Source organism: Zootoca vivipara, chromosome 2, assembly GCF_965207765.1.
Source record: "Zootoca vivipara chromosome 2, rZooViv2.hap1.1, whole genome shotgun sequence".
NCBI classification, from domain to species: domain Eukaryota; kingdom Metazoa; phylum Chordata; class Lepidosauria; order Squamata; family Lacertidae; genus Zootoca; species Zootoca vivipara.
In genome coordinates, this window is record NC_142584.1 from 100,057,386 (window position 1) to 100,073,033 (window position 15,648).

The following is a 15,648-nucleotide window of genomic DNA, read 5'->3' on the forward strand; positions in this document are numbered from 1 at the left end:
GTCAGACTGATGGTCAGCTGAGTGTCGGTTGAAGGAACAGGGGTGGAAAACCAGGGATGGAGAACAGGCCTTTTCTGCAGTGGGTCCCCATTTGTGGAATGCTCTCCCCAGTGAAGCTTGCCTGGCACCTTCATTGCATATCTTTAGTTGCCAGTGAAAACATTAATCTTCAACCAGACCTTTGGCTGATTAACATTCTACAGCCTCTTAAATATATTTGTAGGAGGGGGGGTATTGCTTTGTTTTTTGTTTTTATTATGTATCCATCACATCCTGGTCACAGTTTCTTTGAGGAGATACAGAACAATAAAGGCGAGAACGAGCCGTGAGAACGAGCCATCTCAAGAACAGTTTCTTCTCTAGAGCAATTTTGGCCTTAAATGGAAAGTCTGGACTTTGAAGTCATCTTATTTTTACTTGTCATTTCGTATTGTATTGTTTAATTAATGTTTTGTAGTTATTTTAAATTTATGTGGAGTGCCTTATTCTGAGTGGATGGAGCAGCCGAGTAATTTCGTTGTTCCCGCAGGGGGGCAATGACAATAAAGATTATATTATCTTATCTTGTGCTCTCATTTTGTATTTTTAATGTTGTGAACTTCCCCATGATCTTTGGATGAAGGGTGGTATATAAATTTAATAAATAAGCAGAAGTGGCTCTCTTGCAATACAGGGTGAAAAAAGGATTGCGGCGCGCTGCAACATTTAGCTGCAGGTCAATTTACTTCCAAGGCATGTGTTCAAGATCCGGGTGCAAGTTCTATGAGAATAAAGCACTTTACTTCCACTTATTTCATCTAAACAGGAAACTTCTTTAGGGTGGTAAGTTTAATAAGGAAAATACATAGAATCCAACAGTGCCATTATAAAGAGGCACAACTGGGGGGGGGGACACTTTCTTGACACTACTCTTCATTACAAACGTAACTGATTAATTGGGAGCAGACTCACTAGGAAGATAATACGCAAGTGCCGTAAGAACAGTAACATCAACAAGATTGGAGCTTATGTCAAGTAGCTTCATTGATTTCATAAATGTGGCAATTAAATAAATGGCAAAACTATCAAGGGTAATATGCCCCTGTTAAGACTAAGTAATACGTACAATTCACTTTCCTCCATTTCCCGGTGCTGCGAGTCTAGCGTGATACCCCGACGTCCTATATGGCAGCGAATATGTAGTAACATTAGGCCTTTTGGGAATGAACTGGGAGAAAAGCAGCACGTAAAGTCTTGGGGAGAAAAACTAGAATGCTCTTGCGAGAATCTTGTGATTCTCAAACTCTATGGAAGGGCAAGATGCACAGGGAAATATTAAGAGTAACTTAGTGGTTAAGACAGAGTGGAACTTAAGCTTCAAAAAACGGGAAAACAGTATCACCTCGAGGCATCAGTCAGGCGAAAACGTTCCTCTTTGAACATGCCCAGGGCCGTCTTAACCATATCTGGCGCCCTGGTGCCAGGATCCCTCCGACGCCCCCCGTGAGTGAGGCGGGCAGGAGGGGCGCGTGGGGAGCTGAGAGGCGCAGAGGAGGCAGCCCCAGGTTCGCGCTCCCTGCGCACCTCTGGAAAGCGGCCTGAAGCTGCTCAAAAACTGAGAGGCGCGGAGGAGGAGGCCCCAGGCTCCCGCTCCCCACGCGAAGCTCCGGAGGCATGCGGGGAGCGCGAGCCTGGGGCCACCGCACCTCTCAGCTGTTCAGGCGGCCCCAGGCCAGCGCTCCCCGCGCGCCTCCAGAGAGCTGCCTGAAGCCGCTCAATAGCAGAGGCACGCGGAGGCAGACACCAGCGTTCGGCGCCCCTTCCGCGCCCCTGATGGCCAGGCGCCCTGGCGCCTTGCACCACCCAGCCCAGGCCTAGGGACAGCCCTGAACATGCCTTTGGCTAATTGACATACAATGCCCTTTTAATACATGTTGTGGAAGGGGGTGGGTTATTGGGTTGTCTTTGCTTTTATTTTTATTATGTATTTTGTGGTTTTTATATTGTGATTTTCTGTTGTGAACCACCCTGAGATCAACGGGTATGCAAATTTAATAAATAACAACAACTAACAAAAAGCTCGGTTCGTAGAGGAATAGCGCCGAAAAGTCAAAACCAGTATCAGCCGAAATAGATTTCACAGCACTGATTTATGTGAGGATGGAGAAGCTAAGCCCTGGTCTGTCTTTTCAAAAACGAGTGCCCTATATTCATGAGCTATCAGAAGGCAAGATTTCATCAAGATAACATCTGAGAGCAAGCTTTCGCAATGTTTGGTGAAATGTGTGTTACTGGTATCTTGCATATTCCTGCTGCTTGGAAAAGCTTTGAAGTGAAAACATAAGAGATGCAAAGCTTTTTATTATATACCGTGTTGTATGTTGTATTATTCTGAGATTTATAACAGCAGCGGCAAGTTATATATTTTTTTAAAAAAAATCATGGCTTGCAGTTTAAAAGCTCTATATAATTAAGTCTTGGAAAAAAGAAAATAATAAAAAAACTAACCATGCACACAAAAAGCTTGCAAGCAGGAATACATAATCATAAAAGAATCACAGCTTGGTGTGAACATAGCAGCAATTAATAATATATTTCTCAGTAATAAAGTGAAAGCTGTAGTAACTTAAAAGCAAACAGAAATTAGACTCCCTCGTAATTCCGCCCATTATAGGCTTCAGCATATTAGAGACAAGTCTTTATTACTTACACCCCAGGGCTCAGAAGTCGGCACAGCCAAACAACAACAACCGCACGCCAGATCTCAGTATATGTGCATTTAACACGGAGTCCAAAATCTGGATCATAATCCTGACATCTTTATAAACGACTTGGATGATGGGCTTGAGGGCATCCTGATCAAGTTTGCAGATAACACCAAATTGGAAGGGGTGGCTAATACCCCAGAGGACAGGATCACACTTCAAAATGACCTTAACAGATTAGACAACTGGGCCAAAGCAAACAAGATGAATTTTAACAGGGAGAAATGTAAAGTACTACACTTGGGCAAAAAAATATGAAAGCCAGGAGACACCTGGCTTGAGAGCAGTACATGTGAAAAGGATCTAGGAGTCTTGGTAGACCACAAACTTGGCATGAGTCAACAGTGTGATATAGCAGCTAAAAAAGCCAATGCAATTCTGGGCTGCATCAATAGGAGTATAGCATCTAGATCAAGGGAAGTAATACCGGTAGTACCACTGTATTCCGCTCTGGTCAGACCTCACCTGGAGTACTGTGTCCAGTTCTGGGCACCACAGTTCAAGAAGGATACTGACAAGCTGGAACGTGTCCAGAAGAGGGCAACCAAAATGGTCAAAGGCCTGGAAACGATGCCTTATGAGGAACGGCTTAGGGAGCTGGGCATGTTTAGCCTGGAGAAGAGAAGGTTAAGGGGTGATATGATAGCCATGTTCAAATATATTAAAGGATGCCATATAAAGGAGGGAGAAAGGTTGTTTTCTGCTGCTCCAGAGAAGCGGACACAGAGCAATGGATTCAAACTACAAGAAAGAAGATTCCACCTAAACATTAGAAAGAACTTCCTGACAGTAAGAGCTGTTCGACAGTGGAATTTGCTGCCAAGAAGTGTGGTGGAGTCTCCTTCTTTGGAGGTCTTTAAGCAGAGGCTTGACAGCCATATGTCAAGAATGCTTTGATGGTGTTTCCTGCTTGGCAGGGGGTTGGACTGGATGGCCCTTGTGGTCTCTTCCAACTCTATGATTCTATGTTGTTAGGCAAAAGGGATGATGAAACATGGTGGTGGAAGGTCAGAAACACAAAAGCCATAGTCACATTTGTAAATTCAATATGTAGTAAAGCAGGTGTGATCTCCGTTGTGGGGGTTGTAGCTTCCTTGGAGCATGTTATTATTGTTGTTTTACTAAATTGTTGTTGTTATTAGGTATTGAATTTGTATCCAGCCCTTCTTCCTCAAGGAGCACAAATCCACCTTCTATCTTACTACTCAGGGGTGCCATCTTGAATAAAATATTGGGTGGGAGAAGGTAAACCCTGCCCCACATAATTGATCATAAGACGCGGAACATGCACAGCGTTTGAATGACAATGCCCATCAACTTTAAGGGGATCCAGACCCCTCAAATATTGTATTGTATTGTATTATGGGTTTTTTTTCTTGAAGTGACACACCACCCGAGTTATGCTCAGTTTTTTGGCGAATTTTGACACACCAAGCTCAAAAGGTTGTCCATCACTGCCTTAAAGGCTTACTGCTACCCAACCTATACAGCAAATACATTTAACACATCTATACTGATCTTCCAGACTCACATGGTTAATTTTAATTGCGGAATTTCATATCTGAGTGCAGACCTCAAGAAATCCACCCTCAAGGCGCTTGTGTGCCATAGTGACTAAGAGACAGAGCTTCCAATCCGGGAAGATAAAAATCTCACCTTCTTTGTTTACAGTGGTACCTCGGGTTACAAACACTTTGGGTTATAGACTCCACTAACCCAGAAGTAATACCTCGGGTTAAGAACTTTACCTCAGAATGAGAACAGAAATCACGTGCGAGCGGCGCAGCAGCAGCGGGAGGCCCCATAAGCTAAAGTGGTACCTCAGGTTAAGAATGGTTTCAGGTTAAGAACGGACCTCCGGAATGAATTAAGTCCGTAACCAGAGGTACCACTGCATTGCGTTTATACAGCTGGCTATCAGTAGGTATCCATGGGTAGCTTACAAATAAGCCAAGCTTTTAAAAATGCAATATATAATAATTGAGCCATTCTGTCTCAGTCCCTAGATTTGCAATATGGGGGATAATAAATCAGAATTACTTTCCAGGAGTGTTGTAAGATTACATCTAGAAAATGCATGTGAATCATTTGAAAGAGCTATATCAGGCACGTCCAACAGGTAGATCATGGTCTACTGGTAGGTCACTGGCTCCCCCAACCCCCCAAGAAGCTCAACATTTTTGCCTTCCTAAAAAAAGCTCAACAAAAAGGGGGTAATCACTGCCACCCCTGAGCTATATAAATGTTGAATATTGTTATTAAAACTTAACAAAACAACATAAGGTGAGCCCTGCTGGGTCAAGAAAATGGCCTGTGTGTTCCAACATCCTGTTATCACAATGGACAACCAGAAGCCTATGGGAACTCCAAAAGCAGGTGGTTCTGGGGATTTCATAGCCTGTGCTTTTGGAGCTGCTACAAAGCAACACACCCCAATAATAGCATGAATGCCGGCATAACCAGGCATTAAATTAGTTTAGTTCATCTGGCTTATAGAATTAATACAATCCAACCCAAAAATACAATCCAACCCATGAAAATTCCACCGGCTCTTATTACATAGTTTACCGGAACCTGATGCAAAACTACCGTACTTTGGTTTCAAGAACCAAAGAAAGAAGGTAAGTAGCACATTTGTTTCAATTAAGTCACCAATTTAATTCTTTTAAGTTAGGCGCAAACCTCAGTGAGGAGCAGTAAGACCTTCCATAGCCCTTTTCTTTCTTTAGCCCGTTGTGCTAAAGGCCCAATCTAGTCTCCCGCTAAGGAGAGGCTGATTTAGCCAACTTAACTCAGTCCGCAAGATTCACATGGCCATTGATATGGGCATATGGGTAGCCAGATGTTTTGAAATCTGTGTGTACATGTGTGTCTCCTAACAAGATGTTTCTGAGTAGCCATTTGCAACCCTTTTCAATGTAGCAGACCACTTAAAATCAGAACTGAACAGTTTCCAAACTGCCATCGATGGGGCTCTAATCACAATGTGCGGAGCCTTAAAACGTTTTTCATAACCGAAGGCAAAGTCCAAGACTAGAAGTTGCGCAAGTTACAAAGAAAAGCCAAAGCTCTGATTAAAAACTTAGGAGCAATAAAACTTAGCAATAAAACTTAGGAGTGCCAAATGTCTAAGGATTTGTAAGCATTTCTGAAGTTGACAATGCAGCAACAAGCTCCCTGGTGCTAATTTCGATTCTGAGGAGCTTCATTGCTTCCTCAGTATTTCATTTCCCCCAGCCAGGAATCACAGGAGAACGTTCATTCGACATGAAGACTTTGTGCAAGATTAGCCTACTTAATGTACAGTGGTACCTCGACTTACGAAGACGATCCGTTCCGCGGCGCTCTTCGTAAGTTGAAGTCTTCAGTTGTCGAAGCGCCCGTTCTGCGCATGTGCCGACCGCGCGCGCCGCTTCTGCGCAGGCGCAGAATGCGTGCACGGCAAAAGACTTCCGGGTTTGTCAACTTCGGAAGTCGAAACCTTCGGAAGTCGAGTTGTTCGGATGTCGAGGTACCACTGTACACGTGTCACATTTAAGGCCCTCATTTACCCCAATCTGCAGCAGAAAGCAATTTAGCCCACCTCACTGCAGTAAAACAAACACCAGAAACACAGAAGGAAAGAACACTTAACCAGAACATCCCCAAAGAACTGATTCTGCTAATACTCTCATCCTATATCAGCTGATTTACATTTTTTTAATTATTATTATTTCCACATGTGGGTCCCTACTTTTAAGGGTTGCATTTGACAGTGCTGCTCAGCTGAAAGCAATGCTTTTTTAAAAAAATCATAATCACAAGAAGGAAGCAGCTTTTGGCTACCCTCTCCCCAGCACCCCCCTCCCTACACACACCTCTCTAAATCTGCTCTGGAGGGTGCAGGGACCCTCCAGAACAGACTGGGGAGCATGGAGGGCTGCAAAGGGGAGGTGGAACTGCTGGAAACTGCTTCCCTCCCTGTTGCTCCACAAGCTGAACATCAATGCTGGATGCAACCTCTGTTTCTAGAGGACCAGCTGTAATCAATTTGTTGCACAGCAAAAACACCTAAGAGGCAAGCTAAAGACTCAAGTTATTGTCGTGTAAGATTTTGTGGTGGGCCAGAGTCCACTTCAGCCAGATACATACAGGCAAACGTTAACTTTTGTTCCACACATTAAGTGGCCAAATAAAATGTGCACAAAACGAGGACACGTAAACGAAAGCCCTGACACTGGTATTCAGTTACACATCTTATGCTCCATTTCTCCCAGAAACTGGCAGCGTACTATTTTCATTCCACCACTGGATGTGCCGAATTTCTATTTTTCCCTCCCTCCCTCCAAGCCCCCTCGCTGCATTTCCGAAGGATGCGCACAGTTTCCAAGACTGCTTGAAGGTTTCAAAAGCTACACCCTGGCGTCATTAACTGAAAAACCAGCTTCTGTAAGCCTGCTGGTGGATATCAAACTCTCCTCTCAGCTTTCCCTCTGAAGCCTGCTAGCCAGCTCATCTGCCACTGCCTGGGAAAAAGAAGAGAGACATTTGACATTCTTAATCAGCAAGGACTTCATTAGGCACTACCGAAAAGATAAAGTATGGCGAGGAGCCGGGGGTGAGGGGGAGACCATCGAAAGGAAAGCCACCATTAAAATGTAAGATGTTTCATCTCCATAAGGCGATAGGAGTTAACACAAGTCTTGGAGGGCCCTCTCCTGTACATTCCATACTTTCTAAGAGACAACACACACACACACACTTGCTGTAGACAAACGCAAATAAGCCCAGTTTCCCAAACACATTTACAGAGAGACACTTCTATAGCTCAGAAGAATACTCAGCAGGAGAATATAAAACTCAAAATAAGTTTTCATTCAGAAACATGAAAACCAAGATATAAAATCATGCCTTTCAAAAGCTTACGGATACAGTGAGGACATTGAAACCATACAATGTCCCGACCAAGCAGGATTTATCAAATGATTATAAATGTGCTCAGCAAAGTATATTTTGTGTGCAGCCCAAATCAGAAAGCCCAGGGCAGAAAAACAACAACTATGATAAGTGGTTTGCTTGTATGTACTCACACACATGCCAATAAATAACATTTTACAAATGCAGACACAGGCATCTAGCACAATCTTAGGAGCACTTAAGCCTAATGATTTCAATGGGATTAAGACAGTGGATTATGGCATATCCAGCATTGTCAGACGGCTACAGAGTACCTGCTGAGAAAACAGGTCCTTTCTTCATATACAAGGTTGAGGTCCAAATCAGGTATCTTTTATAAAATTCTGATCTCTTAGCATATGCCATTCTCTTCGGGACACTGCATACGTTCCACCAATGCCAGGAGAATTTAATCATGCTCCACCACGCACTGTACGATGCTAGTTATTTTTGCAGGTATTCACGTACCTACTACCTACAAAGCGCCCTATATAAAGAAGGCAACGTGGGAGAGGGAAAATGAACTTCCAACATTGTTCGCCTCTTGCTAGTAAACACTATTGTTCCAAGTACGGTAGCTTCTTTCTGGGACAGAAAAGGAACGCCACCGACTGACACATCTGATCAATGATAGAGAACACTTGTGCTTCAGTCTTACTTGTGCTTCAGCCTTACTTCTGTGCAAAGGAGTCTGCTGTGAAATACACATCATCAAGGAGTCACCAGCTTTCATTAAATATGGCTAATTTTTTAAAAAAATTGAACTAGCAGGGGGGTGTATGTGCCTAATTTCAAAGGCAAAGTTATTTGCAAATCAGCCTAAAATGCTTAACACAACTATTATTCATAGTTTAGGTAGGAATATACTTCCAGGATGTTATGAGTGCCAGAACGATAGCCTGTCAGTATCTGTGTTTATTTATTTGTTTATTTGTTTGTTCAACTTCTAAACAACAGGTTTACGGCACAATCCTAAACAATAAATCCGCAGAAACAAGGCCCCCACGCCATTCCAAGTTTAACTAGACTTAAGCCCTGGTAGGTGTGTGCTGAACTGAAGCCTTGCATGCAGAAATGATGACAAGTCCTTTGGTGTGTTGCAGCCTTGCAAATAAGTTACCAGCCTACTAAAAAAAAAAAAAGCCTACAGGGTCATGTAGCTTTTAGGCTAAGGGATGTAGGGGGAAGGGGTGTTTTGCACATTGTTTCCCTATGCAGTTATCGGATACAGTTCTTACCACAAGTAACCGAGCTATTGCTTATTTACAGGCTTGCCCTAGTTCCTGCCCCATAAATACTTCTGGGATCTCCCACCAGAGTGTGTGTGTGTGTGTCGATGCTGCATTGCCTTTCCTGAACAGCTGTACCTTACCACGCATTTGTAAAAACCTGCCAATTCCTGCGGTACATTAGCACATTTCACCAGGTGGGCCAATGCAAATGTTTTGCAGGCGATGTACAGCATCCATCCGGTAAAGTGACCATGTAGTCCCCTTCCTCCCAGTAACCAAAGCTGATGCTGGGAGAAGCTTTAGCATGCTCATTTCAGGGCAAAGCGTTGCTATGCTATTTTAGATCTCGCAAGAACTTGGCTAAGAGTAGAAATAATCACCCTCCCTCTCTCTGTAATTTGGGCTGGTAAGCACATTATAACATACCTGCTTTTGTGATATGCAGACAGTGAAAGAGACTTGAACAGCTATGTGCTAGGCAGAGATTCCCCACTAATAGCTACTTCAAAGCCTGACATCAGCCCTCCTCAAATGTTCAGCCCAAACACACCAATGGCTAAAACTAGGGAGGGGCTCATCTCAGTCCAACCTCGAACTTCCTGCATTGAAAGGGAAGAGCTTCTAAGCACATTCAGCCAAGCACGCTTAGACCTTCAGATCTTCCCATTCAATGAAGGAACGTGTTTGGTGGACTTGGTAATGAAGCATGTAGGTAGCTTGGAGTGATACTTGCAAATGCACCCAACTCCCTCTCTCTTTGCATGTTAAGGCTGAGGGTTGTCAACAGCATCCATTCTCCTACATCTTGATTCCACAGGTGCTACCGCCTCTAACAACCCTCTTGCACCATATCTCAACAGTATCCAGAGTTTTGGGCTGGTCTTAGTAACCCGCCCAGATGTGCAGCTCCCATTACATTGTTGTTCCACCAACGTGGGGAAGTCTCTTCCTTGACACCACATTGAACTTCAAGTGCTTCTAAAGCATAGCGTGACCACAGAGAGCTCAGGAGAAGGACCTGCCAGGAGGCCGGAAGGCCATTCACCAAGACAAGTGTGGCAACTGAATCTGTAACCCCCTGGTATGCAGGAGACCGTCCTGCATCCTACCATTCTAAAACACCTCACCCGCTGTGCGTGACAACTGTATTTTTGAAGAAACAGCAAAACACCAACTTACACGGCAGTGAGTGTGCTTGCACATCAAGTTAAACCACTCTGATGGTTTAAGTACGATTTAATGCAAACAAGTTGCCTGTTGGTGGTGCAAGGTGCTCAAATGTTCCTGCTCTGATCCTCCAGGCGCAACAAACCTTGGGCTTGTTGTGATGTCAGAACCTGCAGTCATGGTTTGTTTCCCCTACACACCCAGGTTCAAATGGCATGACAAGCCAGGGCTGCTGCTCCCAGCACAGCTAGGAACAGGGGAGCAGAGAAGCAGGGGACTTCTGAGCAGTGTGCACCAGCAAACTGTTCATTCACATTAAACCATAGTTAAACATTAACTGTGGTTTTATGAGATATGAGGACCAGGCCTATTAAATTGATTCACACAAGGAATCAGGCCAACAGTCCTATCTAAGCTAGTGCTGCTGCATACCTTTTCTGGAGACAATTCTCCAGGACAAGGTTTCAAGCAAACGTCTTTCCCAGACTTGCACGAGGAGGTTCTCTTAACTGGAGAAACCAAGGATCGAATCTGTATGCTAAACATGTGCAATAACCTCTCTAATTCATAACCACAAGCACTCTTCATGAGATACAGCTTGCCTTTGAACAAAGATTCCTCAAACCTAAAACCGAACCTTCTTTTATCCATTATTGTTGTTAATATGCCAAACATCTCAGAAGCCACATCTCTCACACACAAGTGCAAGCAGATCTCATGAGTCTGTGATGCAAGAAGTGTCACATAGTCCGAATTCCATTTATAATTTTGCAGCCCTTACAATGGTGTCGTATGAAACTTACATCAATGTGTGTTTCCTTAAAGTGATCCCATAAGCCTGCCTTCTAGATGTAATTACTGCACAATATATATCAAAATCAGAAAGAAAGGCTTCACTTGTACAGGCGGGATTGAGAAGAAATCAATTTAAAGAAGATAAATGCTTCTTCTCGAGAGCTGCAGAATTTCAAACAGTGAGAAGTTTTAAGTCCCCTATCTCCACCTTCTCCAACCTTTTTCGAATCAAATTGAAGGAGCTACTAGAACAGGGTGAGGAACTTGTAGCCCAACAAGATCTGCATCACGGCCTTCATCCTTGACCAGCTCTCCATGCTTGCCGAGGCCGATTAAGAGTCCCCACTCCCACTTCAAGAGATAATTTCAGATGCAGTTGAACTATTTGTATAATGTCCAGTTTTGCTCTTTTATAGTACAATCCTATCCATGTTTACTTGAAGTTAACCACACTGTATTGAATAGAGCTTGTGTGTGTGCATGCGCATGTATAAAATTGCAGTTTTTTAAAACATCTTTCTTTTCCCCACCCCGTTACACTTTTCTTTCAACCCATAAAATGATCCAAGATAAAAAGATAGCATCAAAAAGGTCAATGTCACAAAACTTTCTGCTTTTAATCTCAGCTATAAAGAGGTGCCAATAAAAAATAAAAGTATTAAAAGCCTAATAAAAACCAGCCACAGCATAGAGGAAGTTGCTGTGGTCAGAGGGGGTGTAGATGCGAATCACATCCAAGTGACTATAGGGTTTCCTAAAGTTAGGCTACAGTCCCATTCCATACGCACTTAAGAGTACGTCCCATTGAATTCAATGGGGTTTCAATTCCTAACAGATGCATAAGATCACGCTTCACATGGTTCGCTTACTATCCCAGTTTGAAGGTCCCCATCTACCTGAGGCATATTTGCAAAGCAATCCTATACATAAAGGAAGTGGCATGGAGTTTCTCCCACTCCCAGGTACAGGATTGCAGCTTGCTCCGTTGATCTGAACTGGGTTTTTTCTTGGACATGTATAGGATTGTTCTTTTAAGTCAACAAGTCAACCAGGTAACCTTTTAAGCATTGTGTATATGCATTTGTGTGTGTGTGGCGGTGAGATGCCATGTATAACAGGGGCATCTTCCTTCAGGCAAATTTGCTAGCTACTCGCCCCTACCAGAAAGAAAGAAAAGAATGAATGAAATAAGTTGATCGTGGAAATGAATTCATTGGCAGTTTTTTTGTTTTTGTTTTTACACTTTGTTAGTAATACACATAGGAAGGTTTCAGATACTCCTATTTCCAGCTGTGGCATGCAACACTGTGCTTAAATGAAATGCAGAAGGATATGGTGTGTGATTTTTTTAAAAAAAAGCCCATACCTTTACAGAACTTGGAAGGGTTAATGCTAAATTTAAAAACAGCTCTTTCTCAGGAGATCTGTGTGCATATGTTGGGGGACTTTGGGGATATGTGCTGAACAAAATCCAGGAAAAGACTGAAGCTCTGCAGTGCCTCTATGGTCCATCTATGGTACTGTATATGGTGGGAAAGGGGAGGGGGTAGAGAACTCTCTCTCCCTCTCTCTCTCTCTCTCTCTCTCTCTCCTCCAAGCTTCCCTGACATTTTTAACTTTTCTCAGCTCCAGGCTCAAGCCTGCAAAAGGGGAAGGGGGAGCAAGTTTGCTGCACTCGGCAACTGTTGGAGAACCTTGCCTTAAACCACAAGGTTTCCCACTGTGCCTAAGAAGTGGGGGAGACAGCAAATGCAATCATATTTCCCCCCCCCTCCACACGCCCACGTTTAACACAACACACCACAGAGGCAAAAGACTCCAAGTAAACGCCCAGCAGCCTGGGAATGATTTTTGGCCATGCCCAGTTCTCCAGAAAGAGGGAAGGCTGAGCGAGAGATTTTTTAGGCCAGCGGTCTCCTGTGCTTTTCAGACCCCCCAATTCTCCTGCACCTCCTTATCCAGGATCTGACCTTCCTCCGGTCCTAACTCATTAACATCGCCCTCCTCACCCCACCCCGCAAATCAAGGTCAAACGATGTGACACCAGCCCAGCTTATCAGGCTGAAAGGTGTGCAGAAATGCTGCAGGTGAAGGTGGAAAAAGAAAAGGGTTTAGGACCAGCATCTCTGTCAGAGGCTGACGCCCAGCTGTTATCTCTCCTCACCCAGGTGGCATGGCTGGAACCCACTCCCTGTGCACACACAGCCTTTAGCACAGAGGAGGGAAAACGTACCCCCCCCCAAAAAAAAAGACACACAGAGAGCTGGCATTCCTACCCTGCAGGGAAGCACTGCACCAAATCTGAGATCTCAGCAGGGCGAGGGAAAGACTACAAAAAGGGGGAAGGTGTGTGTGTGAAAAAAGGGGGTGTCCACTCTCTTAACCCCCTTCCCAAAAAAAGAGATCACGATGAAGGAGTTTAAGGGGGGTGCAACCCCCGAATTTGGGGGTTTGGCTGCTTGCTCTTCCTGGAAATTCACCAAGCAGGAGTGGGTTTTGTGTTTTTTTTCCGGGCGGTGGGGTTGGAGAGGTTCTATGTGGCTGCTAAAAGGGTAGAGGTAAGGCGAGCGGATAGGCGGCAGCACTATTATAGTGGCAGTCCTATTAAAGACAGATAGACACACACACACACACACACACACACACACACACACACACACACACACACACACACACACACGGGTGAGGAAGGGAGAAGCGGCGCTGGCGGGCACAATCACACACAGCCACTCATCACCGAGGCAAGGCTGGATGGGATCACACTACGCCGCTACACGCTGAGCACTGCGGGAGGAGCGCCGGGCTCGCTCGCTCTCTCCTTCATTGATTTGCCACAAGTATAGGAGCGGGTGATGGGCTGGAGTAAGAAGGGAAGAAACCGGAGGTTTGTTGTTGGGGGGGGGGGGAGAGGAAGAGGCAAGGAAGGAGAGAAAGAGAGGGGGGGTGGCAGGAGAAGTTGCGAAGAGTGGTGCTAATGGGCTTGAGGTTTTGTTCCCCAGAATCTCCCCACCCAAATAGGGGTATCCTATTGCTTCCCCAAGAAGCGAGATTCCTTTTCGTTATCCTCAGATCCAGTTTCACAGGCGCACACGTATTTTCCAACAAGCAGCAGCCAAACACGCCTTCCTAGGAGAGAGAGGGGGGATCCGGCAGATCTATAGATGTACCGGGTCGGTTGGGGGGGGCGAAGCACGCCCTCCCCCCCTTTTTGGTCCACACAGTGACAGCGCGCACACACACACCACAAATGGGGGCGACTGGAGGGGACGTGTAAGCGCAACGGAAGACAAGACACACGGATCGCGAGGTAGAGAGAGATAAGAGATCTTGCCCCCTCCCCCCACCACCAAAAATAAAAATCAACCCCATATTAAGATTTCCACTCACCGGGGAAACACACCACGTAATGGAGCACGGAGACGGTGATTTTCAAGAAAAAGATCCAGCAACACGGTTGCAGTAGCCTCCGCATCTCCAAAGCCGCACATCGAAACAAACAGAAGGGGGTTCTCTCTTTAACTATATTTTTAAAAATTCAGAAGGATGAGGATTCCACATACACGAACAACAAAAAATACGATGTGTGTGAGAGATAAGAGAGAAGGTGCGGGGGTGGGAAACTTGTTGAAAATAGTATTTTTTTGAAAAAGTTGCACACTTTCCTGCCCTGTCTCTGGAACAAAAAAAAGAAAAAAGAAAAAGCGGGGGAGGGTGGGGGTTAACCCGAAAAAGAAAAAGAGGGAAGCCGAAGCGATGGACCAACCCCCCCGCCCCTCACTATTAAAAATAATAATAGCAAATTGGCGCGCGCGCGCGCAGCCTCTTCCTTTCTCTCTTCTCTGCCCTGAATTTGTGCCTCTGTATGTGTGCAAAGATAAAAGAGTCCCGGAGTTCAGCAGACCCGCCGCTCCAGGCCTCGGGAGCAAATGCTGGCAGCAGGATGAGGGGGCCGGGAGACGGGACTCGGGAGCCGAGAGCTCACAACTTCCCTCCAGCCCGCAAAAACAGCAGCAGCGCCGGCGCCGGGGATCGGTGGCTAACGAGCGCCTCGGCTGGGCTCGGACTCTCTCCTCTCGCCTTCATGCGGGCAGCACCGTGCAAGGCCAAAGGGAAGGAGGCATTATTGCAAACAGCAGTCAGAGCAGCGGCGGCGATAGTAGCAAAATCCACTCCCCAGCCCCAGCAATCGAGGGCTTGCAACAGCAGCACCAGCAGCAGCGAAGAGTCGGGCTGCCCGGAGCAGCTCTCAGTCCATCCCGCTGCTAGAAGTTGGGGCTCCGGAGCAAGCTGGCGAGGAACAGTCAGGCAGGAGCTGCTGGAAGCTTTCCATTCTTCCATACAGGAAGTAACATGTGAGCCTAGATCCTGGCTGAGACTTTAAAGCGGAGAGGGAGAGGGAGCGGAAGGGAGAGAGAGAGAGAGGAGAGGAGAGGCGAGGCGGGGGCGCGCAGGGGAGGGGGGAAAGGGGGGGGTCTCGGCTTGGCGCGCACTCGAGGCTCTTAAAGCGCCAGCGCCCGCTCGCCTCGCTCTCGTCTCTAGTTCTGCTGTTGAGCCGGAGGAGGGAAAGGAAAGGAAAGGCAGAGTGTGTGTGTGTGAATAAACGTGTGCATTTCGGGGAGAGACCTTTTTATGCTTGTACGTAGACGCGCTGTTTCCTTGCACGCACACGTCTCCACTGTGCACATTCTCTCTCACACACACTCACACACACAGCAAGCGATCCTCTTGCGGGAAGGGAAATCCTTTAGGGATTTCGTTTCCACGTTCGCGCACGC

At 45.6% G+C, this 15,648-nt stretch overlaps 1 protein-coding gene across 4 annotated transcripts in view; it reads right to left on the reverse strand.

The window, feature by feature from the left end:
- PTPRG (protein tyrosine phosphatase receptor type G) overlaps positions 1-15,303 on the reverse strand; it is a 578,270-nt gene extending 562,967 nt beyond the window's left edge. For all 4 annotated transcript variants that reach the window (XM_088662505.1, XM_035106777.3, XM_035106776.3 and 1 more), the window contains exon 1: positions 14,261-15,303. In XM_088662505.1, the coding sequence (XP_088518631.1) occupies positions 14,261-14,345 (85 nt within the window). In that variant the 5' untranslated portion in view covers positions 14,346-15,303. The remainder of the gene's footprint in view (positions 1-14,260) is intronic.
- Between the last annotated feature and the right edge of the window lie 345 nt (positions 15,304-15,648).